At 37.6% G+C, this 26,245-nt stretch overlaps 1 protein-coding gene across 4 annotated transcripts in view; it reads left to right on the top strand.

Moving 5' to 3' along the window:
* AP3S1 (adaptor related protein complex 3 subunit sigma 1) overlaps window positions 1–26,245 on the top strand; it is a 74,593-nt gene that overhangs the window by 18,433 nt on the left and 29,915 nt on the right. For all 4 annotated transcript variants that reach the window (XM_044925498.2, XM_044925497.2, XM_006047260.4 and 1 more), the window contains exons 2-3: window positions 11,450–11,541; window positions 14,867–14,978. In XM_044925498.2, coding sequence (XP_044781433.1) covers window positions 11,450–11,541; window positions 14,867–14,978 — 204 coding nt within the window. The remainder of the gene's footprint in view (window positions 1–11,449; window positions 11,542–14,866; window positions 14,979–26,245) is intronic.

Here is a 26,245-nt window from a genome sequence, read left to right as displayed (position 1 = left end):
AGGTTTGGATGGTATATTTTTAAAAATAAAAAAAAAATTTATTGACATATAGTTGATTTACAGTGTTGTGCCAATTTCTGCTATACAGCAAAGGGACTCAGCAATACACATACATTCTTTTTTAAAAATATCCTTTTACATTATTGTTTATCACAGGATATTGAGTATAGTTCCCTGTGCTATACAGAAGGAGTTTGTTGTTTATCCATCATAGCAAACACCCTCTTCCAACAACACAAGAGAAGACTCTACACATGGACATCACCAGATGGTCAACACCGAAATCAGATTGATTATATTCTTTGCAGCCAAAGATGGAGAAGCTCTATACAGTCAACAAAAACAAGACCAGGAGCTGACTGTGGCTCAGATCATGAACTCCTTATTGCCAAATTCAGACTGAAATTGAAGAAAGTAGGGAAAACCACTAGACCATTCAGGTATGACCTAAATCAAATCCCTTATGATTATACAGTGGAAGTGAGAAATAGATTTAAGGGCCTAGACCTGATAGATAGAGTGCCTGTTGAATTATGGAATGAGGTTTGTGACTTTGTACAGGAGACAGGGATCAAGACCATCCCCATGGAAAAGAAATGCAAAAAAGCCAAATGGCTGTCTGGGGAGGCCTTACAAATAGCTGTGAAAAGAAGGGAAGCAAAAAGCAAAGGAGAAAAGGAAAGATATAAACATGTGAATGCAGAGTTCCAAAGAATAGCAAGAAGAGATAAGAAAGCCTTCCTCGGTGATCAATGCAAAGAAATAGAGGAAAACAACAGAATGGGAAAGACTAGAGATCTCTTCAGGAAAATTAGAGATACCAAGGGAACATTTCATGCAAAGATGGGCTCGATAAAGGACAGAAATGGTATGGACCTAACAGAAGCAGAAGATATTAAGAAGAGATGGCAAGAATACACAGAAGAACTATACAAAAAAGATCTTCACGACCCAGATAATCACTATGGTGTGATCACTCACCTAGAGCCAGACATCCTGGAATGTGAAGTCAAGTGGGCCTTAGAAAGTATCACTACGAACAAAGCTAGTGGAGGTGATGGAATTCCAGTTGAGCTATTTCAAATCCTGAAAGATGATGCTATGAAAGTGCTGCACTCAATATGCCAGCAAATTTGGAAAACTCAGCAGGGGCCACAGGACTGGAAAAGGTCAGTTTTCATTCCAATCCCAAAGAAAGGCAATGCCAAAGAATGCTCAAACTACCGCACAATTGCACTCATCTCATATGCTAGTAAAGTAATGCTCAAAATTCTCCAAGCCAGGCTTCAGCAATATGTGAACCGTGAACTTCCTGATGTTCAAGCTGGTTTTAGAAAAGGCAGAGGAACCAGAGACCAAATTGCCAACATCTGCTGGAACATGGAAAAAGCAAGAGAGTTGTAGAAAAAACATCTATTTCTGCTATTGACTATGCCAAAGGCTTTGACTGTGTGGATCACAATAAACTGTGGAAAATTCTGAAAGAGATGGGAATACCAGACCACCTGACCTGCCTCTTGAGAAACCTATATGCGGGTCAGGAAGCAACAGTTAGAACTGGACATGGAACAACAGACTGGTTCCAAATAGGAAAAGGAGTACGTCAAGGCTGTATATTGTCACCCTGCTTATTTAACTTCTATGCAGAGTACATCATGAGAAGCGCTGGATTGGAAGAAACACAAGCTGGAATCAAGATTGCTGGGAGAAATATCAATCACCTCAGATATGCAGATGACACCACCCTTATGGCAGAAAGTGAAGAGGAACTCAAAAGCCTCTTGATGCAAGTGAAAGTGGAGAGTGAAAAAGTTGGCTTAAAGCTCAGCATTCAGAAAACAAAGATCATGGCATCCGGTCCCATCACTTCATGGGAAATAGATGGGGAAACAGTGGAAACAGTGTCAGACTTTATTTTTTTGGGTTCCAAAATCACTGCAGATGGTGATTGCAGCCATGAAATTAAAAGACGCTTACTCCTTGGAAGGAAAGTTATGACCAACCTAGATAGCATATTGAAAAGCAGAGACATTACTTTGCCAGCAAAGGTCGGTCTAGTCAAGGCTATGGTTTTTCCTGTGGTCGTGTATGGATGTGAGAGTTGGACTGTGGAGAAGGCTGAGCACCGAAGAATTGATGCTTTTGAACTGTGGTGTTGGAGAAGACTCTTGAGAGTCCCTTGGACTGCAAGGAGATCCAACCAGTCCATTCTGAAGGAGATCAGCCCTGGGATTTCTTTGGAAGGATTGATGCTAAAGCTGAAACTCCAGTACTTTGGCCACCTCATGTGAAGAGTTGACTCATTGGAAAGGACCCTGATGCTGGGAGGGATTGGGGGCAGGAGGAGAAGGGGATGACAGAGGATGAGATGGCTGGATGGCATCCCTGACTTGATGGACATGAGTTTGAGTGAACTCCGGGAGTTGGTGATGGACAGGGAGGCCTGGCGTGCTGCAATTCATGGGGTCGCAAAGAGTAGGACACGACTGAGCGACTGTACTGAACTGAACTGATGAACATAGTGATGCATGTATCTTTTCAAATTATAGTTTTGTCTGGGTATATATCAGGAGTGGGATTACTGGATCATATGGTAATTCTGTTTTTAGTTTTCTGAGGAACCTCCTGTAAGTTGACTGCACCAACTTACATTCCCACCAACAGTGTGGGAAGATTCCCTTTTATCCATACCCTCTCCAGCATTTATTATTTGTAGACTTCTTAATGGTAGCCGTTCTCACCAGTGTGAAATGATACCTCTTTGAAGTTTTGATTTGCATTTAAGGAAGACATACATATGGCCAGTATTTTTTTTTTTTTAACAACTGGCTTACCTGGGAGGAAAGATCTCTATTTTGTAGTATTTGCTTTATGGTGTAAGGACTTTGTTGTGGTCAGTTTTATGCTCTCAACATGATGTAGTGACATCATGTGACGGAATGCAGAATTTGGAAGAGATATGCACAGTTGACTTTCAGTTGTGCCAGCTCTGGTATAGAATTCTGGGAACTGATCAAAGTAAAGAACTAGGGATTTCAGCATCTGGCTTGTTGACATTTTCTTTATGCCCCTGTTTTCAGTATGGCCAGGTATTTGCTTTTATTGCTGCCCTAAGAAATGACTGCAAACTTAGTGACTTAAAAATAACACAGATTTGCAGCCACATCTCATTTTATTGCCCTTTGTTTTATCACACTTTAACCCAGATTTTGCATTTTTTACAGATTGAAGGTTTGTGCCAACCCTACCTCAAGCAAGACTGTTTGCGCCAGTTTTTCTAACAGCATTTGCTCACTTTTGTCTCTGTGTCACATTTTGGTAATTCTTGCAATATTTTAAATATCTTCATCATTATTTTCTTTGTTATAATGGTCTGTGAGTGATCATTGATGTCACTGTTGTAAATTTTGGGGGGTGCCACAAACCACACGCATATATGAGAGCGAACTAAATGTGTGTGTTCTGATTGCCCCACTGACCAGCCAGTCCCCTTCTCTCCCCCACTTCTAGGCCTCCCTGTTTCCTGAGATACAACAGCTTTGAAATTAGAGCAGTGAATGACCTGATCATAGTCTATAAATTGTTCAAATAAAAGGAGGAGTCCCACATCTCTCACTTTAAATCAAAAGCAAGATGTGGTTAGGCTTAGTGAGGAAGGCATGTTGAAAGCTAAGGTAGGCTAAAAGGTTGGCCTCTTGCACCAAACAGATAGCCAAGCTGTGAGCGCAAAGGAAGTGTTCTTGAAGGAAATTAACAGTACTATTGCAGTGAGCACACGAATGATAAGAAAGTGAAGTAGCCTTACTGCTGATGTGGAAAAGTTTCAGTGGTCTGGATAGAAGGGCAAACCAGCCACAACATTCCTTTAAGCCAAAGCCTATTCCAGAGCATGACTGTAATTCTTCAGCTCTGTGAAGGCTGACAGAAGTGAGGATGCTGCAGAAGAGAAGTTTGAAACTGGCAGAGGTTCATTCATGATGTTTAAGGAAAGAAACCTTTGTAACATGAAAGTGCAAGGTGAAACAGCAAGTGCCGATACAGAAACTACATTGAATTATTCAGAAGAATCAACATGATGAACGAAGGTGACCATACTAAACATCAGACTTTCCATGTAGACAGAACATCCTTCTATTGGAAGAAGATGCCATCTAGGATGGGCCTGGCATCAGTGATTCAAAGACTAGGCTGACTCTTGTTAAGGGCTAGTGCAGCTGGTGACTTTCATTTGAAGCCATCGCTCATTTACCGTTCCCCAAATCCCAGGGCCCTGAAGAATTATGCTAATGTTATGCTAAAGTTGTGCTACTCTGCTTGTGCTCTATAAATGGAACAACAAAGCCAGATGACAGCACATCTGTTTACAACATGGTTTACTGAATTTATTTTAAGCCCACTATTAAGACCTCCTGCTCATTAAAAAAAAAATTAAAAGATTCCTTTCAAAATATTATTGTTCATTGACAATGCAGGTGATCACCCAAGAGCTGTGGTGAAGATGTACAAGATTCATGTCATTTTCATGCTTGCTAATACAGTATCCATTCTACAGGCCACAGATCAAGAACTCATTTTGACTTTCAAGTCTTCTACTTTAAAAAAGATGTTTTGTAAGGCTGTAGCAGCCACAGACAGTGATTCCTCTGATGGATGTGGGCAGTCAATTGGAAACCTTTAGGGAAGGGTTCACCATTCTAAATGCTATTAAGAGCATTTATGATTCTGGAGAAGAGGTGATAATATCAACATTCACAGGAGTTAGAAGAAGTTGATTCCAACCTTCGTGAATGACTTACAGGGGAGGGATTCAAGACTCCAGTGGAGGAAGTAATTGCAGATGTGTGTGAGATATAGCAAGAGAACTAGAATTAGGAGCAGAGCCTGAAGATGTGAATGCAGAGTTCCAAAGAATAGCAAGAGAGATAAGAAAGTCTTCCTAAGTGAACAGTGCAAAGAAATAGGGGAAAACAATAGAATGGGAAAGACTAGAGATCTCTTCAAGAAAATTAGAGATACCAACGGAACATTTCATGCAAAGAGGAAAACAATAAAGGACAGAAATAGTATGGACTTAACAGAAGCAGAAGAGATTAAGAAGAGGCAAGATTACACAGAACTATACAAAAAAAGATCTTGATGACCTGGATTACCATGATGGTGTGATCACTTACCTAGAGCCTGACATCCTGGAATGTGAAGCCGAGAGGGCCCTAGGAAGCATCACTACAAACAAAGCTAGTGGAGGTAATGGAATTCCAGCTGAGCTGTTTCAGATTCTAATAAAAGATGATGCTGTTAAAATGCTGCACTCAGTATCCCAGCAAATTGGGAAAACTCAACAGTGGACACAAGACTGGAAAAGGTCAGTTTTCATTCCAGTGTCAAAGAATGTTCAAACTACCACACAATTGCACTCATTTCACACGCTAGCAAAGTAATGCTCAAAAATCCTCCAAGCTAGGCTTCAACAGTACTGGAACCAAGAACTTCCAGATGTACAGCTGGATTTAGAAAAGGCAGAGGAACCAGAGATCAAATTGCCAACATCCTCTGGATCATAGAAAAAGCAGGAGAATTCCAGAAAAACATCTACTTCTGCTTCATTGATTGCCTTTGACTGTGTGGATCACAACAAACTGTGGAAAATTCTTAAAGACATGGGAATACCAGACCACCTTACCTGCCTCTTAAGAAATCTGTATGCAGCTCAAGAAGCAACAGTTAGAACTGGACATGGAACAACAGACTGTTTCCAAATTGGGAAAGGAGTACGTCAAGGCTGCATATTGTCACCCTGCTTATATAACTCATATGCAGAGTATACATGCAAAATGCTGTGCTGGTTGAAGCACAAACTGGAATCAAGATTTCCAGGAGAAATATCAACACCACCAGATAGGCAGATGATACCACCCTTATGGCAGAAAGCAAAGAGGAAATATTTTTACTTCTTGATGAAGGTGAAAGAGGAGAGTGAAAATGCTGGCTTTTCATTTTGTTTTAACTCAACATTCAAAAAATGAAGATCATGACATCTAGTCCCATCACTTCATGGCTAATAGATGGGGAAACAATGACAGACTATTTTCTTGGGCTCCAAAATCACTGGGGACAGTGACTGCAGCCATGAAATTTAAAAGATGCTTGCCCCTTTGAAGAAAAGCTGTGACAAACCTAGACAGTGTTAAAAGCAGAGACATTGCTTTGCCGACAAAGATCTGTGTAGTCAAAGCTATGGTTTTTACAGTAGTCATGTATGGATGTGAGAGTTGGATGTAAAGAAGGCTGACCACCGAAGAATTGATGCTTTCCAATTGTGGTGTTGGAGAAGACTCTTGAGAGTCCCTTGGACTGCAGGGAGATCAATCCTAAATTAAATCAATCTGGAATATTCATTGGAAGAAGTGATGCTGAAGCCGAAACTCCAATACTTTGGCCACCTGATGTGAAGAGCCAACTCATTGGAAAAGACCCTGATGCTGGGAAAGATTGAAGACAGGAGGAGAAGGGCATAACAGAGGACTAGATGGTTGAATGGCATCACTGACTCAATGGACATGAGTTTGAGCAGGCTCTGGGAGATGGTGAAGGACAGGGAAGCCTGGCGTGCTGCAGCCCATGGGGTTGCAAAGAGTTGGACATGACTGAGCGACTGAACAACAACAATATGATAAAACTTGAACAGATGAGGAGTTGCTTCATAATGATGAGCAAAGAAATGAGATATTTTTTGAGATATTTTGAGATAGAATCTGCTCCTGGTGGGGATGCTGTAAAGAGTGTTGTTAGGACAACAAAGGACTTAGAATAATTCATAAATTTAGTTGATAAAGCAGTTGTAGGCTTTGAGAGAACTGACTCCAGTTTAGAAGGAAATTTTCCTGTGGGTAAAATACTGTCAAGCAGCACTGCGTGATTCCTCCTTTATGAAAGGAAGAGTCCATTGATGTGGCAAACTGCACTGTTGTTTTATATTAAGAAATTGCCGTAGTCATCCAACCTTCAGCAACCACCACCCTGATCAGTCAGCAGCCACTGAGGCAAGACCTTCCACCAGTGAAAAGATTATGATTCAGGGAAAGCTCAGATGATGGTTAACATTTTTTTTAAGCAATAAAGTAGTCTTTAAGGTATGTACTTTTTTTATATACATAATCCTGTTGAATACTTAGTAGCCCACATTATAGAATAAACATAACTTTTTTATGAACTGGGTAACCAGAAATTTTGTGTTACTCCTTTCATTGCTGTACTGTGGTCTGGAAGCAAACCTTCGATATTTCCAGGGTGTGCCTCTATATGCACCACATTTGTTTTCTTTACGCATGGACACTTAGGTTGTTTCCATATATTGGCTATTGTGTATAATGCTCAGATGAACATGAGAATGCCTTTATCTTTTCAAGTTAGTATTTTCATTTTCTTCAGATAAAAACTTGGAAGTGAGATTGCTGGATCATGTGGTGGTTCTGTTTTTACTTTTTTGAGGAACATCCATACTGGTTTTCATAGCTGCACCAAATTACATTCCCATCAACAGTGCACCGTGGTTCCCTTCTCTCCACCTGCCCGCCAACACTTGAGCATCTTTATTATAGTCATTCTGACAGGTGTCAAGTGATACTTCATTGTGGTTTCAGTTTGTATTTCCCCGATGATTACTGATGTTGAACATCTTTTCATGTACCTTGTGGCCATCTGTATGTCTTCTTTGGAAAAGTCTGTTTAGATTTTCTGTCCTAAAGTTTAAAATTAGGATTGTTTGTGTGTGTATATATATATATATATATATTTTTTTTTTTTTTTTTTTGCTATTCAGTTGCTATGCAGTCTTTATATCTTTTGCGTATTAACCTCTGATCAGATACATGGCTTGCAGACATTTTCTTCCATTCAGTGGGTTACCTATCTTGTTGATGGTTTTCGTTGCTATAGAGAAACATTTTAGTTTGTTGTATTCCAAGTCTTATTTTTGCCAAGTTATTTTTCTGTTGGAATTTTTATCTTTTTCTTGCTGGCATTTATGTATTTTTTGTGTGCTAGGTACTATTCCTTCTGTCAGTTTTACGTATTGTAGAAATGTTTGTCATGTTTGTAGCTCCCTTAATTCTTTTCGTGATGTCACTTCAGCGTTAAAAGTGCCTACTTTTGATGTGATCAAATTTGCAAACCTTTTCCTTTATAGTTACCTTTTCCTTTATAGTTATCATTTGTGTCTTGTTTAAAAGTCCAACACTATTACGATGTCATAAAGGTATTCTTCTGTATTTTTAGATTTTTGTAGCTTCATCATTGACTTTTTTTTTAACTTTAAACTTTTTATTTTGTATTGGGGTATAGCCAGTTAACAGTGTTGTGGTAGTTTCAGGTAAACAGCGAAGGGACTCAGCCATACATGTACGTGTGTCTTTTCCTTCGAAGCCCCCTCCCATCTCTACTGGCACATAACATTGAGCAGAGTTCCATGTGCTATACAATAGGTGCTTGTTGGTATCCATTTTAAATATAGCAGTGTGTACATGACCTTCCCAAACTCCCTAACTATCCCTTTCTCCCTTCCTTCCTTCCTTCCCTTCAACCTTAATTTCATTTTCTAAGTTTGTAAGTCTCTTTCTGTTTTGTAAATAAGTTCATTGGTACCATTTCTTTATAGAGTCCACATATAAGGGATGTCATATAATACTTTTGCCCTCTGTCTGACTTCACTCAGTATCACACTCTCTAGGTCCAAAGGGTATTTCATTCTTTTTAATGGCTGAGTAATATTCCATTGTATATATGTACCACATCTTCTTTATCCAATCCTCTGTTGATGGACTTTTAGGTTGCACTGACATTTATTTTTAATCAATCTGGGATTGATTTTTGAGTATAATATGAGACCTAGAAGTTCATTGTATTGGAAAAAACCCCAAAATTTTCATCCTGGGACCATTTATGAAAATGCCCTTCCATCCCTGCCAATCTGTAGTGTGTATTATGTTTAAAATTAAATTATTGTACTTAGGTGTGGGTGTGCTTCTGGCTCCATCAGTCATTTTCCCTATTTCTGCACCAATATGTTATCTTAAATACTGTGGCTTTATAATAATTCTCCTCTTGTATTCTACTTGAGTGTCTGGTTATTCTAGCCCTCTGTTCTCATATATAAGTCATATTTTGAGTCGTAATCAGGTTTTCAAGTTTATCTTCCACACCCATATTGAAATTTTGATTAGAATTACCTTAAGTCTTTGGAGCATTTTGGGGAGTTTGAGCATCTATATAATATTGGATCATTCACTGTATAAACATTATACATATTTTCATTTACTTAGATCTTCTTTAACTTTTTCCAGTAAAGTTTTACATTTTTTCTTGCAATTTTTTTTTTTCCTTTACTCTTAGGCGATGCATGGTTTTTGATGGTATCTTTTTAAAATTACATTTTACAACTTATTCTTTCAGAAGTTTAGAATGGCAGTAGGATTTTTATGTAATGTCTTTGTGTTCTTATTATAACTGTTTATTAATTGTATCACTTCTGTGTAAATTATGTTAGATTTTCTATGTGGAAAATCTTTTCATCTATGAATGACAGTTGTGTTTCTTCCTATGAAAATAGGCCTTTGAAATCTGTTCATCATTTCCATGATTTTCTTTATAGTTTTATTTTTATCACCCCCAAATTTTTGTTGGACATAATGTTTAGTTTTTCATGTTTTTGAATTTTATACTAATGGAGTGATTACATATTATTCTGGTACTTGCTTTTCTCCCCTACTGTAGACTGAATTGTGTATCCCCTACATTTACTTATTGAAGCACAAACCCTCAATTTGCTTTGGGGTTAGGACTTTGGAACTTAATTAGGTTTAGATGAGATGATGACCACGGGGCCCTCATGATGTGATTAGTGCCCTTACCAGAAGAGATACCAGAGAGCCTATTCTTGCCATTTCTCCCCATAAGGATATGTAAGAATGCAACAGCAGGTGGTTGTCTTCAAGCCAAAAAGATGCCACTCACCAGAAACCAGCTATCCTGGTACCTCAGTCTTGAACCTCTAGCCCCCAGAATTGTGAGAAAATACATTTCTTTCTGTTAGTTAAGTCATCCGTTTGTGGTATTTTTTAAAAATAGCAACTTGAGCTCTGGTAACTCCTTTTTTCCACATTAATTTTTTGAGAATCATTCATATTGGTGGGTATAATTTGCTTAATTTTTACTACTTATAGGATTCCATTATATAAGCATACTGTAACTTACGTGATTGGTGAACATTTGGGTTATTTTCAGCTTTTTTTGTTGTTATTGTGGTATGGTGCCTTTATGAACATTCTTCTATGTGTTTCTTGGTATACAGGTTAAGAATTTATTATGTATATGTAGTTGTCAATATTCTACTGTTTTTGACTTTCAGAAACAATGGTTTCATATGGGTTAGCATTGTGCCTAAGAGTAGAGTGCTGAATTGTAAAACTTCTTGCCCGAGTGGTTATACCATTAACCTTTCCACTGGTAGCATGAGAATTTCTTTGGCTCCGTATCTTTTTCAACATTTGATATTGTCATACTTTTATATTTTTGCTCATATGGTACATGTCGAGTTATGTTACTTTAGTTTGTATTTCACTTCATAACTAATGAGGTTTAGCATCTTTTCCAGAGAAGGCAGTGGCACCCCACTCCAGTACTTTTGCCTAGAAAATCCCATGGACGGAGGAGCCTGGTGGGCTGCAGTCCATGGGGTCGCTAGAGTTGGACACGACTGAAGCGACTTAGCAGCAGCAGCAGCATCTTTTCATTTGTTTATGGACCATCATATATTCTTTCCTGGGAAATTTCTTGTTCATGATTTTGCCCAGTTTTATATTGCAGTGTTTGAGAAGTTGATTCTTTTTTTACTGGGATATGAATTGCTTGGTGAATTTAGTAAATATTTGTTGAGTCAATTCTTGGTTTTAAGCTGTGCTTACATAAAGATAAGTAAGCTGGATAAACTCTTACCTCAGTTTGCACTGAAACTTACTTAATTGAGAGCACCAAACTTCTGTTCTTTCTTCTATTAAAATATAGATTAGCTCCATGAATTGTTTATAACACTACCTCTTTGTTTCAGTTTACCCACTTGTACAATGTACTTTGACTAGTTGATATCTAGTATCCCTTTTACCAGTGTCTATAATTCATGTGTCTTATATTTTTCTTGTTGGTTTTTGAAGCTGAGAAATAAGTTTTGTTTTACTGGAAAATATTAAGTGCTGCTTTTTTGTTATGTTTTTGCTTTTTTTTTTTAAATTTTGAAATGTTGGGTTTTGTTTCTATTAAGATATAATAGGTTAGTTCTCCAAGGACTATACTCTTCAATGAATTTCCCAGACAGATTACTGTCTTTTATTTTCAAATTCTTATAAAACTGTTAAACCTAGAAATTGGACTCTAACATATATGATTTATTCTTTCTCAGAGTGAAGATACACAACAGCAAATCATCAGGGAGACATTCCATTTGGTATCTAAGAGAGATGAAAATGTTTGTAATTTCCTAGAAGGAGGATTGTAAGTAAAGCATTTCATGGACATTTCTAATCTTTGACTGTATGAGTAGAGTATCACTGTTTAATTGTTTTATTGTAAAATTTCCTAATTTTATTAATTGGATCAGGGGAATTAATTGCCTCTTATATTAGCTATAAATCTAACTTAAATAATTTTAAGATAATCATTTTCTTTTAAAATTTTTATAAAGGCATTTTATATAAAGGTAATATATGTTCATATGGCAAAAATTCAAACAGAAATATAAAACATAAACCAAGTCTTCCTCCTCCAACTTTAGTCCTTCTTCCTGGTTTCTTGTGTATCCTTCTAGAAAATTAATTTTGCACTAACATATAAAAATGTAAAGCTTCCCTGGTAGTTCAGCTGGTAAAGAATCCGCCTGCAATGCAGGAGACCCCGGTTGAATTCCTGGGTCAGGAAGATCCCCTGGAAAAGGGATAGGCTACCCACTCCAGTATTCTTGGGCTTCCCTGGTGGCTCGGACGGTAAAGAATCTACCTGCAATGTGAGTGACTTGGGTTCAGTCTCTGGGCTGGGAAGATCCCCTGGAGGGAGGGCATGGCAACCCACTCCAGTATTCTTGCCTGGAGAATCCCCATGGACAGAGGAGCCTGGTGGGCTACACTCCATGGGGTCACAAAGAGTTGGACACTTCTGAGCGACTAAACACAGCACATACAAATTTAACATTAAAAAGTTTTACTTATGGGATCACAGATGTATTTTGCTTATCATGTTGCACTTATATTTTGAAAAGCTTTGCATATAAACCCATCTAAAGCAATCTCATTCTTTTTAATGACTACAGAGTACTCCTTAGGGTGAATGAACCTGCTTTCATAAAAATTTAGATAGTATATTTTATTTTATATTATGAACAATTCTGAAGTCTGCTTTTCAGATATTATATATGTATGTGTCTAGATAAAATAAGTTCAAATTCAGATAACAGACTTTTCTATTTTTAAAATGAATAAATAAAAATTGCATATAATTAATTTGCCAACTGTTATAAATTTAAATTAATGGGTTTCATGAAAACGGTTTGTTCTCAAATGGTTTCATAGATGTTCCCTTCCATGCTTATATGTTTAATTTCTTACCAGGATATTTCCTCACTGACAATTCAAAAAAACTCAACTTTAACTGAACTTCACTCTGAATAATTAGAAATTAGTCAGAGAAACCTACACTTTTCTGTATTTTTAAGGTAGATGATGTATATTATATAGAATAGTTTTCATAATAGAGAATTCATTCATACCTGACCATAAATTACTTTTTATCATGTAGAAAGTTTACTTGCGTTTCTTAAAAGGTTATATCATGTTGCACTTAAATTTGCAAATACACACCTATGATTTTTTGCTGTTAACTTGAGGCCTCCAATTTCAATAGATGTGCCTGCTTTCTGTTTTTGTATTTTAATTGAACTTCACTTATCTTGCTTAAACTTCTGTAGTTGACTTGGGTTTGCCAGTACCATCATTTCCCTTTATTCAGCCTCTTGGTCTTCTAATCTCGTGGGAAGTTTATCACCCAGCACAGTGTACTGTCTGCAGTACATGTGCAAGAAATTGATTGATCTAACCAGGGCACTGTTTGAACCAGAAAGTAAGACTTGAATTTGTGATTATTCTTTTCAGCCTTATAAAAAGTAGAAAGCAAGTATTGCCTCAGAAATGGGGCTGCACATCTGATTTAATCCTAGTGTTGTTACTAACAAGCTGGTTTTCTTGGTTAGGTCACTAAAATTCTTTGTACCTCAGTTTTCTCCTCTTACATTAAATGAGATATTTGGACTAAGGATTTCTAGAATTCTGTGCTTTTTGTATTGTGTGTTACATTCTATACAAGAATTTGAATCAGTATTGTACTATATAGCTTAAAGATGAAATTATAATAAAATGTATTTATATTAATATTTTTATTTTCTTTCAATAATTTTAATTGCCATTTTAAAACATATAGTTTTTAAATATTCGGTCTTCTTTTACAGCAGAGCCAGACAGAAATGTAAGGTAAATGACTCCACTGCAGAGTCAGGAGGAGGCCTGCTCTTTGTGCTGTCTTTGTCCTTTTCAAGGGTCACATGCAAGGACAGTGCAAGTAAACACACGCAGGGAGCCTTTACATTGCATATCTTGTCTAGATAGTAGGAGTTTTCATTCTTGTCCAAGATAATTTTCATTTTTGGTATTAAAGGATGTAAAATAATAAATGAGTATATACTTAAGGAAGTTGTTTCTACAAACTTGTGAATGTAGTATTACTTTTACTGAGTAAGAAATAACGACTTCCCTGGAGGTCCATGTGCAGGGGGCATGGGTTTGATCCCTAGTTGCAGAACTGAGACCCCACAAGCCTCAAAGTGAGGCCAAAGAAAAGAAATAGTTGTCCTTTTCCTGTGTCATCTTTGAATGTTCAGTTAGCTCTCATTATGTTTAGCTTTGATTTTTGTAAACTTAACTATGGAATAGCTAAACTATATTTAGAAAAATAAAAGGTGTTTATAATGATTCCATATTTTTAAAATGCTGAAACTCCAATCAGTAAAAAAAAGTTTTTGGCAAAAGAATTGAGTATCTCTTAGCTCTTCTACTCCAAAACAAAATGTGCTTTTGGAGAAGAACTTGATAGTAAGTCTGTCCAAAACTGAAGAAGAAATGTCCTTCTTTTTTTTTTTTTCCTAGTTGATAATCAGTCTCAAGCTATGTAACTTACTGTGACCTATGGGATTAAATCTAGTAAGCACTTAAAAATGCCCTGTGGACTCATTTCTGCCTACTTCTCTGACCTAATCATGTACTTATCTTTCATTGATTGAAGCTTTCTTTTTCTTTCTTGAGTATAGATATTTCATTCTTGATGAATTTGCTTTTTTATTAGTTTACCTGTGTCTGAAATGCTCATCTCTAAATTTTTCATATCATTAAATGTCAGCCTAAACATCAACTCTTTTAACTCCCAATCGGAAAGTAGCAAATCTGTCAGTGTGGCGTTGTCCTGTTTTGATTCTCTAAGTAGTTCCTTCCACTTACGTAGTTCCACTTTCTCTTATTTGTTCATTGCTGCTTACCCACGCTCAGTGCCTGACACATAGTGACTACTCGGTAAATAATTGGGTGAATGAACTAAGATTAAGCACTGGCATCTTTTACTTGACTGAAGATAACAGCCATCTAGTTCACTTGAATGCTGTGTCATTGTTACCTTTCATTTTATAGAAAGTTTTTAAAAAAATTATCAGTTTGCTTGAGTTAACGAAAATGTTTTTCAGTTTGTTTCTGTAACATTCCAATTGTTTTGTTTTGTCATTTAGATTAATCGGAGGATCTGACAACAAACTGATTTATAGACATTATGCAACATTATATTTTGTCTTCTGTGTGGATTCTTCAGAAAGTGAACTTGGCATTTTAGATCTAATTCAAGTAAGTTAACACTTGCCTTTTACTGTCTTAAACAACAACTTTGGCATTTTTGTTTTATAAAACTTCTATGTTCTTAAATTTTCTATAGTGATGTTTTGTTTGGTAAGAAATAACGTATCCCATAGTAGATGTTAAGTGGGTAAAAGAGGGGCGGGGGATGTAGAAGCACACAGACTGGTTTAATCTGATGGGAACTGACGACGGCTCACGTCTTTGTGCCCGTGTTCCTGTTCACGTAAGTCACCAGAGGAAGCCCTTTACCACATGTGTCCAGATCTAACCCAAACCTGCCCCTTCCTGTCTCCTGCAAGTCTGCCTCAATGTCCCTGTAAACTCAACGTCAGTTATCAGCAAATTCCTTCAGCCTCTTCTATTAATATTGCCTTCCATCTTTTTGCTGTCAGTTAAATCTGGCTTCCCTGATGATAATACCTGCCACCTTCTCAAACAGTAGTTTTCTCTCCTCTTTTCTTCACTTCATTGAGCCTGAAGGGTGTTCTCTTTGCTTTTCATTACTTTTTCTGGACCTTTTTCTCTTCTAAAACACCTCCAGACTTTCTCTCATGTTCTCAAACCGTACCGCTTTCTACCCATCCTTTCTACCCATTACAGTAACTTCTCTCTCCCACTCCCTATTCATGGGAGATTTTGTCAGAAACTTTCCGTGGTCTGAGATTTTACTCTACCTGCAAGCTAAAACTATCACAGTTTCATGGATGCTAACAAAAGATGGAGGGAGGGGAGTGGTGTTTCTGGTGTCGAAACAAAGGACTTGATTACTAACAGCAAAAGCAGTAGCCAGAGTGACAGCATTTGCTTTCACTGGTTACTCAAGTCCCAGTTCCTAAAGTGTGACTCGATAAGGTGTCTTTTCATAACAGACACTAAGCATGTCTGCCCATGTCCTAGAGGAAGAGAATGTCTTCCAAGCAAAGGAAGCGTACCCTTTGCTTTGGAGAGAAACACTGTTTTCCAAGGCGGTTGGCTATACAAGCTTGCTTGGAAACTTAATCCACAATAAAGGTAGTTAGTACCTCTGTTCACACGATGTAGAGGAATGGAAGACCCATGGAGAATTGTCTCCAACAGATACTAGTTCTTAGTCCCATGACATTCACTCTAGTACTACTTGTATTATAATTCTTGGGTATTTCTACATTCATGTGGGTAATTCATTCAGTACACTGGTATCTTCAAACTGAAATTCCTCTTCTCCAATGAATTTTGCCCGTTATCCCACTCCAGTACTCACTTCTAGACCTTGTGTTTATCCAGACTTCAGTCCCTCACAGTTTCCACTCTCTGCTACCGTCTCTTATCTTTTCATATCACAGTTTCTATTACTCCAATGGTTCTTTGAGCCTACTGGGACCCTCAGTCCTTTTCTTTGTGTTGTTTTTTTTTTTTTTTTTTAGGATAAAAATATTTATTGACAGTTTTCTAGCTATAGTTATATATTCTAAACTATTCAATGTTTATTAATAAATAAACAGCAATTTTAGAAAAATAGATATTTCTAGGATCGTGTATTCTCTTCCTGTGTTTTTTGTCTTTTCAGTGGATCTTTGGGATCTTCTGTCTTTTAAATCTATCTTTTTCTCACTGTCCCTGATCCTCCTAATGTCTAACTTTCCTTGCCCAGCTTAAATTTCATGGTCAATCATGATAGTCATTGGCTTGCATATACTCAGCTTTTTGCCTATACCCACACATCTGAGAAAAAAAAGATAACCATACATGCTGGCCTCACTTTAAATTCATGGTCCCAGACCTTAGGGAGTCCTTAATGCTAGCCAGTAATCATATTGTATTTCCCCGGTCATTTCACTCTCCCACACTCCTAGACAATGGCTGATACGTTCTCCTCCTTTCTCAAACCTCTAGCACTTCTCCAGCATATAGCTTCCTAGTTTGTTAGGCAACCAGAAGGGAACTTCCACAGACTCTGTATTTGCATCCTTGCACTCTGTCCTTTCTGTAAGAGATGAGTGAACTTTGCTCCTAGCTAAGGCCAGCTCCCCCACTTATATACTAGTCTGCTGCTGCTGCTGCTAAGTCGCTTCAGTCGTGTCCGACTCTGTGCGATCCTATAGACCGCGGCCCACCAGGCTCCCCCGTCCCTGGGATTCTCCAGGCAAGAACACTGGAGTGGGTTGCCATTTCTTTCTCCAATGCATGAAAGTGAAAAGTGAAAGTGAAGTCGCTTAGTCGTGTCCGACTCTTTGCGACCCCATGGACTGCAGCTCACCAGGCTCCTCCGTCCATGGGATTTTCCAGGCAAGAGTACTGGAGTGGGGTGCCATATAAACTAGTCTACTTCCTCCTCATTGCTCTAGCATGTTTCTGTCTTCTATATCATTTTTTCTTCTCTTCTAGATTATTCCCACTAGTCTATAATGTGTTAATATGTTCTTCCATCTTAAAAATCCTGTCCCTCCTTCCTTCTCTAGCCACTGCCTTATTTCTTTCCCTCTCCTTATAGCAAAACCCTTTAAAAATGTTTTCTATATGCAGTGTCTTAAATTTTCCTTCTCCCATCTTTCTTGAATACGTTTACAATCAGGTTTTTCAGCTCCGCTATTGCTAGATTTAAAGGTGCTTCTCAGCCCTCCTTTAGATCAAGATTATTTGGCACTCTCTTCTTCATGAAATATCTTCTTCACTTGGCTTCCAGGACACCATGCTTGCCTGCTTTGCAGCCTCCTACTTCAGTTGCTTCATTTTAGTTTCTTGATCTCTCTCATGTCTTCTCTGGCAAAAACCCTGGAGTATACAGAATCCACTCTGCACTGCCTCCACGTGGTCCATGCCACCATCAGCTCTTGCTTGCGTTATTTCAGTAGTTTTCTGACTGGTCTCCCTGCTTCCACTTTCTTTTCCTTTTTGCCTTTTCTTAGTAGAACAGCCAGGGTGATACTGTTCAAATATGTTGTGTTTTACACTCTTCCATATTGAATTCTCAATCGCTTCCCCTCTCACTCACAGTAAAAGCCAAATTCCTTATAAATGACCCATGAATCACATAATCTGACTCTCCTCCCCATGCCTTATTACTCATCTCCATTTTCTAATGTTTTCCCCTTTGCTTCACCCACCCTGGCCTCCGTGTTCCTCAGATACACCAGGTTATGCCTTTACCTTACAACCTTTGTACTTTCTGATCTTCCTACCTGTATTGTTCATCCATCATTGATTACTATTTTGATATTATTGCTGATCTTAATGGATATGACAGCATGGTTGTTACTGCTTGGATGGGAATTAAAAACCAAATATCCTTTGTCATATCTGAAGTCTATCATGTATTTATGAAAAGTGGAAACTGTGTTTTGTGTTTTGCAAAACTTCTTAGCCATGACTATTTGAAATGTTGGTAATATGTCTTGATCCTAAATAAAATACAGAGAAAAGAATTTCAGGAGAATTGTGTTATCTTTCCATTTCTAATGTAGACTTGAGCTGTTTTTATAAGAAGATCCTATTGAGTTATTACATGTTGATCTATTATGTCACAAAAAAAGAAACTTTCTATAATTTGCCTTACAGAGATGGGTTCTATCAACTCCCTTGAACATGTTGGAAGTTCTGTAGTTACTGTCTTGCCCCTGTGGATTACAGATCTTTAGAGAAGAGGGAGTGCTGAGTATGCACAAGTTAGTCATTAAAAAAAATTGATTGAGTAAACAAAATGGAAGGGAGTAGCTTATTGTTTCTGCTTCTGTCTCATGAAACAAACAGCTTTTCAGAGCTTATTTAGAACTGATTTTCCGGCCTTGTTCATCCTCTAGTTTTGAGAAAGGCAAGTTTAATACAAGTAAAAGTGGAAAATTATATAAATCAAGAGAGTTTAGATCAAAACCTCTTGGTTTTATATTTCTGTTAGAGAATGGGTCAAGAAAACTTAATCAACATCAGTATGTGATGACTAAATACATGTTTCATTGTGGGTTTTTGAATATTAAAAATAATACAATTCAAATGATCATTGGGCACTCACATTGGTACTTTTATGCAAAGATTTTGTGTTTCTAAGGTACCAGTGTGTTGTGTCAAATTTGACTTTTTATCTTATGTAAAATCTGAAAGAAGGACTTGTTAGTACCTTCCATGTGAGATTTATATGAGCATGCCACCAAGCTGAATAATGAGCTTCTATTTTCTTTTAATTCTTTGTTAGGGGGAAAAGGTGGCCTTTTTTCTTTCTTGTGTGTGCTATTTTAGTATGATAGTGACTGCAGTATAATCCAGTTTCAGAGTTGTAAGCCGGCCTTTTTGAAGTCCTTTCTGTTGTAGCATATCTTCATTGGAAGTGTTGAAATATTTACACAGAGTGAGAATAGGACTTCATTAAATATTCATGTTGGTTGTGTGAGTTATTTATAAGCAGAGTGTCCTCAGTTAATTTAGTATGCCACGCTGATAATGGAGGCATAAAAGTTTACTCAATAATTCCAAATTTTGTAACAGCTTTCTGCTGCATGATGTCACATGTAGCAGTTATTCAGTGTCAATCTTGTTCAGTTATAGTTAGGAAGAAATGGAGAATAGACTGCTAAACTTTTCTCTAAATTTAGAAAGATATGTTTTGACCTTGGTGTTAGAATATGTATATAAACTAGAGTTCTTATATATATAGCATCTGTCAGTTCTGACTGATGTAACAGTACTGACCGTTACACTGACTTTTGTGAAGTTATTTTACTTATTGCTATTAATGTTAACTTAATATGATAGTGAGCAAGTCATTTAATACTTACAGACCTTGAATTTTTTTCAATTGTAAAGTATGCCTATTTCAGTATACTACCTATAGACTTCATGAGTTGTTAGAAATATCAGTCAATTAAAGCACGCTGCCGCTGCTAAGTCGCTTCAGTCGTGTCCAACTCTGTGCAACCTCATAGACCGCAGCCCACCCAGCTCCCCCGTCCCTGGGATTCTCGAGGCAAGAACACTGGAGTGGGTTGCCATTTCCTTCTCCAATGCATGAAAGTGAAAAGTGAAAGTGAGCTCGCTCAGTCTTGTCTGACCCTCAGCGACCCCATGGACTGCAGCCTTCCAGGCTCCTCCATCCATAGGATTTTCCAGGCAAGAGTACTGGAGTAGGGTGCCATTGCCTTCTCCCTAAAGCACGCTAGTAGTGATTAAAACCATTCAGGCCCTGCTTGTACTTTGGGCAAGTTATTTAACCTCTTTAACCCTGATTTTGCTTGTCTGCAAAATGGGGGTAATAATAATAATAACAATAGCTCACAGAATAGGTGAAAGCATTAAAAAATATATAGTGTACGTGAAGCCTGTTGCTAAATGACTGACTTCTAGCAGTCAATTTTTTTAGCTGACATTATCATTAAAGCATGTATTTATGAGGATAGTGTATAAAGTATTATTCATTAATACACAGACTGAATTGGGTAAAGAAGTCTTATTTTTCTTTTTCATTTTTACAAGAATTTGGGCTTCTTTTTATCCTATATGGTCTTAGATGAAGTCTTAGGAGGAATTCTGCTTTGTGATAGAGTTATATGGTAGGCTTGTAAGTTTCTTCAATTATGCCTACCCTACCACATAACTCTATCACAAAGCAGAATTCCTCCTAAGACTGGTCTTTGCACTATCGTATAGGAAGTTGTGCTGATGTAGATACCACTACACATGTAATAGTGTGCCAACGGAGGGCTCACACCTTCCACCACATCATGTTCTCTTATTACAAAGGTCAGCTTCATTGAAAGCATCCTAGTCCATAGGGTGGCATATACATTACTTAAGCTTTGAGCTGTACATGTTGAGGTGCCACCTGTTTTTAAGAATTGTCTGGGAAGCCTAACTGACCAGCTCTTGAGGGTACTGTGGGAAGTTGCAGCTTCTCTGCTGGGGACCGAGAAGGATAAACCCCTGGTTCCAGACAAAGATGAATTCTGGTGCAGTTCCTCCTGCTGGAGAAAGAGGGAACCGTGGTGCGATTTGGCACGATTTGTTTCTTTTCTGGGCATTCCACAGTGATCCAGGCACACCCAGGATCATTTTAGGAAAATTCCATTTTAGGCATTCCACAGTGATCCAGGCACCCCCAGGATCATTTTAGGAAAATTCTACTTGTTCCACCAGACTGTGTTACCTGAGTATTAGAAATATCTGTTTTTCATAAGACTTGTTTCTTATGTATGTAGGAAACCAAAAAATAGTTTTGTAAACAATTTGAATCAACACTGTTAGGGTGATTCAGCATTCCTAAAATCCTTTTCCTGTCTTATTTTCATTGTTGAAATATTGAAATTACTTCAGTATAATAATTGAAGTAATGAATTTTTCAATTATTTCCATTGCTGCTTCTTCATGATAAATCCAGGTGTCAAATTTGATGATGCTCCCTAGTCTATGGAGAAGGAAATGGCAACCCACTCCAGTACCCTTGCCTGGAAAAGCCCTTGGATAGAGGAGCATGCTAGGCTACAGTCCATGGGATCGCAAAGAGTTGGACATGACTGAGCGACTTCCCTTTCCCTTTCCCTTTCCCTGTTCTAATTTACATGTTTTATTGACCTCTCAGCAGTCCCCTGGGGAGGCATTATAGTGTCAAGTTGGTGTTTGGAGTTTGATGGTATGGGCTTAAGTATTGGTTATGTCATCTAACAGTTCTGTAACTTTGAGTAAATTACTTAGTCTTATCCATCCCAAATTTTCTTGTCTGTAGATGCTAATATCCATACCTGCCTTGCCAGCATTGTGATAAGAATTGGAGCTAGTGTACATAAAGTAGTCAGCCCAGGGCCCGGAATGTAGCAGACACATTGTTATTACTTTATAGTGGTGAAGAACTCAAGTTATGTAAAGTCAGAATTTTAGAGCTAGAAGTTAAAATTTATTTTTTTCCCCTTCACAGTAGGATTGAGAGAAAAACTAAGCTTATGTTAGTATTTTTCCTTGAAATAATGTGATTTCTTTATTTGTCGGCATAGAATAGTAGATTTCAGGGGGGATTGGATATACAAGAGAAGAGTACCTTTTCATCTTGGTTTTTCAAAAATTTTTTTCTTTAAAAAAAAAAACTTTTCATGTTGAAATTATTTTAGACTTAAAAGAGTGGTAAATATTAATACAATACAAAGAATTTTCAATACCATATCTTCATCCAGATTCTTCAAATTTAACATGTTCCATAATTTCAAGTAGGTAATTAATATCAGGAAATTTACATTTATAAAATACTATTATCTGCAGAGTGTATTCAAAATTTGCCAGCTGTGCCGTTAATGTAATTTTTCTTGTTAAGTGTACAGTTAAGGTCATGTATTGTGTTAGTTTTTCTGTCTTCTAAGTCTCCTTCACTCTGTAATAGTTCTTCACCTTTGTCTTCCATTCATTTCAATGTCTTTCGTACCTTGATCCTTTGAAGTACTAGCCAGTTATTTCATAGAGTATTCCTCAGTTTGGATTTTATGTTTCTTAATGGTTAAATTTGGGTTATATATTTTTGAATATCACAAGTAATGTTATGTCCTTCTCAAATGCCTCATATGAGGATATTCATGATGTCAATTTGTCCCATTACTTGTGATAAAGTGCCTGCTAGGTTTACCTGCTTAAACTTCTCTTGCCTCTTTGTGCTTAGAATTATCTTATGGAGAATAATTTTGATAGTATATAAATAATATTTTTTCTATTCATAATTTGGTCATTAGTTTTTAGCATCTTTTGATGATTCCTGCCTGAATTATTGTGGTGTTTGCCAAATGGTGATTTTTTTTCATGATTTTTATATTTACTAGTTGATATTCTGTAAGGAAAAGCTAAGGTTTTTATTCATTTTATTTTGTTTTAAGTCAGTGCTCAAAATACCAGTTATAGGGACTTCCCTGGTGGTCAAGTGGTTAAGAATTTGCCTTCCAATGTGGGGGTTACCGATTTGATACCTGGTCAGGGAACTGAAAAGATCCCACATGCTGAAAGACAGCTAGGCCCGTGGGCCACACCTAAGTCCTGACGCAGCCAAATAAGTAAATACATATTTTAAAAAATACCCGTTGTGTCCGACTCTTTGCGACCCCATGGGCTGTAGCCCGTCAGGCCCCTCTGTCCGTGGGACTCTCCAGGGCAGGAATGCTGCAGCAGGCTGCCATTTCCTCCTCCAGCAGATCTTCCCAACCCAGGATCAAACCCGCGTTTTGTATCCTCCATTTCCTGCTTTGCAGGTGGATTCTTTACCACTGTGTGCTATTATCATCATTAGCCTTTATTTTTTTTTTCATTTTTATTTAAAAAAATAGAAACTAATCACACAGTAAGAATCACTGAGTTCTTTAAGAATTCTTAAAGAATCATTATGACATGAATACAGAAAACAGCCCTTTCATCAACTCAGTTTTTTCATATTGAAGTCAAGAGTTTAATTTGTCTCAATTAACTGCTACATGGTAAATGCACAATAAATGTCTCATTTTTACTGATAGAAAAAATATCTGTAATCATTGACGTGTTAGTACCTAGGTCAGCTTTAGTGGAAGTCCACTCCAGAATCCAGTCATGTGCTGACTCGAGTGCTATTTACGTACTTTAAACGTCATACTTTCTATAGTCTGGATCTTATGTGCAGCTGTATTCACAGTTGTTCTTCAAGGGTAATTGGTCAGATTTTAAGTTCAGTCTGTCTTCCCTAGCTTTGTTAGTACATTTTTATTGATGTTTTTTGATTCTTTATTTGAGCTAAGCCAATGTTTCTCTAGAACATCTCGCTGCTGACTGAACAAAATTATTATTTTTTTGATCTTGGCATATTTTTAAATTTATGCCCTCTATTCTTGGGTTTAAGGCATTTCTTGTCTTATAACATGACACTTATGTATTTTAACACATGTATTTTATTTAATATTATAGATTAGAAACAGTAGGATTGGTTCCTCCTGAAATTCAGCAGAAGTCCGTAAGCCTAGAAATTCTTTATATTTTTACCTAGATAGTCTAAAGAAGGGCCTGCCAAATCAGTGATACTGCTTAAGGAAGTTTTCATGACATTTATTTTATCCAGTGCACATTTTTATTTCTGCATCTGTATATCATATTTTAATCCTTGCTAACATATATCCAATACTTTTTTTGGTAAGATACTGTTCTAAGCCCTTTATATTTATTCTTTTAATCATTAAAACAACTCTGTGGCATAGGCACCATTATTATGCCCAAATGAGGCTTAGAGTTGAATAACTTGCCCTGGTTTTCACTGTTAGAGGCTAAGCTGTAATTTTAGTAGCGTACTAAGTGCTCTTAGGTACTAAGCTTGTGATAGATTCCTGTTACCCTTTGTGACCCAAGCATTATTGTTGTTGTTCAGTCACCTAGTCGTGTCCGACTCTTTGCGACCCCATGGACTGAAGCACACCAGGCCTCTCTGTCCCTCACCATCTTCCTAAATTTGCCCAAGTTCATGTCCACAGCATCGGTGATGCCATCTAGCCATCTCATCCTCTGACACCCTCTTCTCCTTCTGCCCTCAATCTTTCCCAGCATCAGTGACTTTTCCAATGAGTCAACAGTTTGCATCAGATGACCAAAATACTGGAGCTTCAGCTTCAGTATCAGTCCTTCCAATGATTATTCAGTGTTGATTTCCCTTAAGATTGACTAGTTTGATCTCCTTGCTGTCCATGGGACTCTTGAGAGTCTTCTCCAAAACCATAGTTTGCAGGCATCATTTCTTTGGCGCTCCGTCTTCTTTACCTTCCAGCTGTTACAATTGTTTGTGATTACTGGGAAAACCATAGCCTTGACTATACACACCTTTGTCTTCAGAGTAATGTTTCTGCTTTCAGGACACTGTCTAGGTTTGTCATAGCTTTCTCGCGAAGAAGCAGACGTCTTCTGATTTCATGGCTACAGTCAGCATCTGCTGTGATTTTAGAGCCCAAGAAATACAGACCCAGGCATATAAGTTTGTAATTACAGAGAGAGGAGACCCAAGGAAGGTTTGTTGTTAGAAGGGCACCTGTAAGGGAGACTCAGTTTATATGTGAATGTGGCATTTTTCTGAATATCTTATGTTTATATTTATTTTTAGAAAGCTATGTAAGTATTAAAATGCGGGAATATTCTTAGTACATTAAAAGTAATTTTTCTCCCACCAGCCTTTGAATTTCTAAGGCCAGAGATTAATGAGTAGCTACTTAGAAGATAACAGTTACCTTGAAATTGACTTTAAACTTTTATCATTAAAAATGAAACACAAGAGGGTGCCATTTACCATGCCGCTTCTGGCTTTTTACTTTTTATCTTTCTCTTTGTGAAATACAGTGCAGCAACAACTGTATTATTTTTTTACTGTTCCCAAAAACCCATTAACTTGTTTTTTTTTTTAATTTCTTAATTTTAGTTTGTAGATTATTAGTTTTGTATTGACCTTGTCCATGTAACAGATTGGCAGTATTTGGGGCTTTCGATTCTAATTATAAGTAATTTTTGCTAACTTTAAAGTTAAGGAAGAGTTTTTTGAAACAGGTTTTTAAGTTTTCAATTAAACTTAGCATTTGAACACCTTAAATCTTAAAAATTCTTTTCCTAAGAGCATGTAGTTATAATGATATTTTGCTGCAAGACACTTTTAAAAAAAGTATTTACATTTTTCATAGGTGGTATTCAGTCAGTTCAGTTCAGTCGCTCAGTCGTGTCCGACTCTTTGCGACCCCATGAATCGCAGCACGCCAGGCCTCCCTGTCCATCACCAACTCCCAGAGTTCACTCAAACTCATGTGCATCGAGTCAGTGATGCCATCTAGCCATCTCATCTCTGGCGTCCCCTTCTCCTCCTGCCCCCAATCCCTCCCAGCATCAGGGTCTTTTCCAATGAGTCAACTCTTCACATGAGGTGGCCAAAGGACTGGAGTTTCAGCTTTAGCATCATTCCTTCCAAAGAACACCACCCAGGACTGATCTCCTTTAGAAGGGACTGGTTGGATCTCCTTGCATTCCAAGGGACCCTCAAGAGTCTTCTCCAACACCACAATTCAAAAGCATCAATTCTTCAGCGCTCAGCTTTCTTCACAGTCCAACTCTGACATCCATACATGACCACAGTAAAAACCATAGCCTTGACTAGACAGACCTTTGTTGGCAAGCAATGTCTCTGCTTTTGAATATGCTATCTAGGTTGGTCATAACTTTCCTTCCAAGGAGTAAGTGTCTTTTAATTTCATGGCTGCAATCACCATCTGCAGTGATTTTGGAGCCCAGAAAAATAAAATCTGATGCTGTTCCCGCTGTCTCCCCATCTATTT

The sequence above is a fragment of the Bubalus bubalis genome, chromosome 11 (genome assembly GCF_019923935.1).
Source record: "Bubalus bubalis isolate 160015118507 breed Murrah chromosome 11, NDDB_SH_1, whole genome shotgun sequence".
NCBI classification, from domain to species: domain Eukaryota; kingdom Metazoa; phylum Chordata; class Mammalia; order Artiodactyla; family Bovidae; genus Bubalus; species Bubalus bubalis.
Note: the sequence above shows the minus strand (reverse complement) of the source record. Positions and strands in the feature narration are given on the sequence as shown.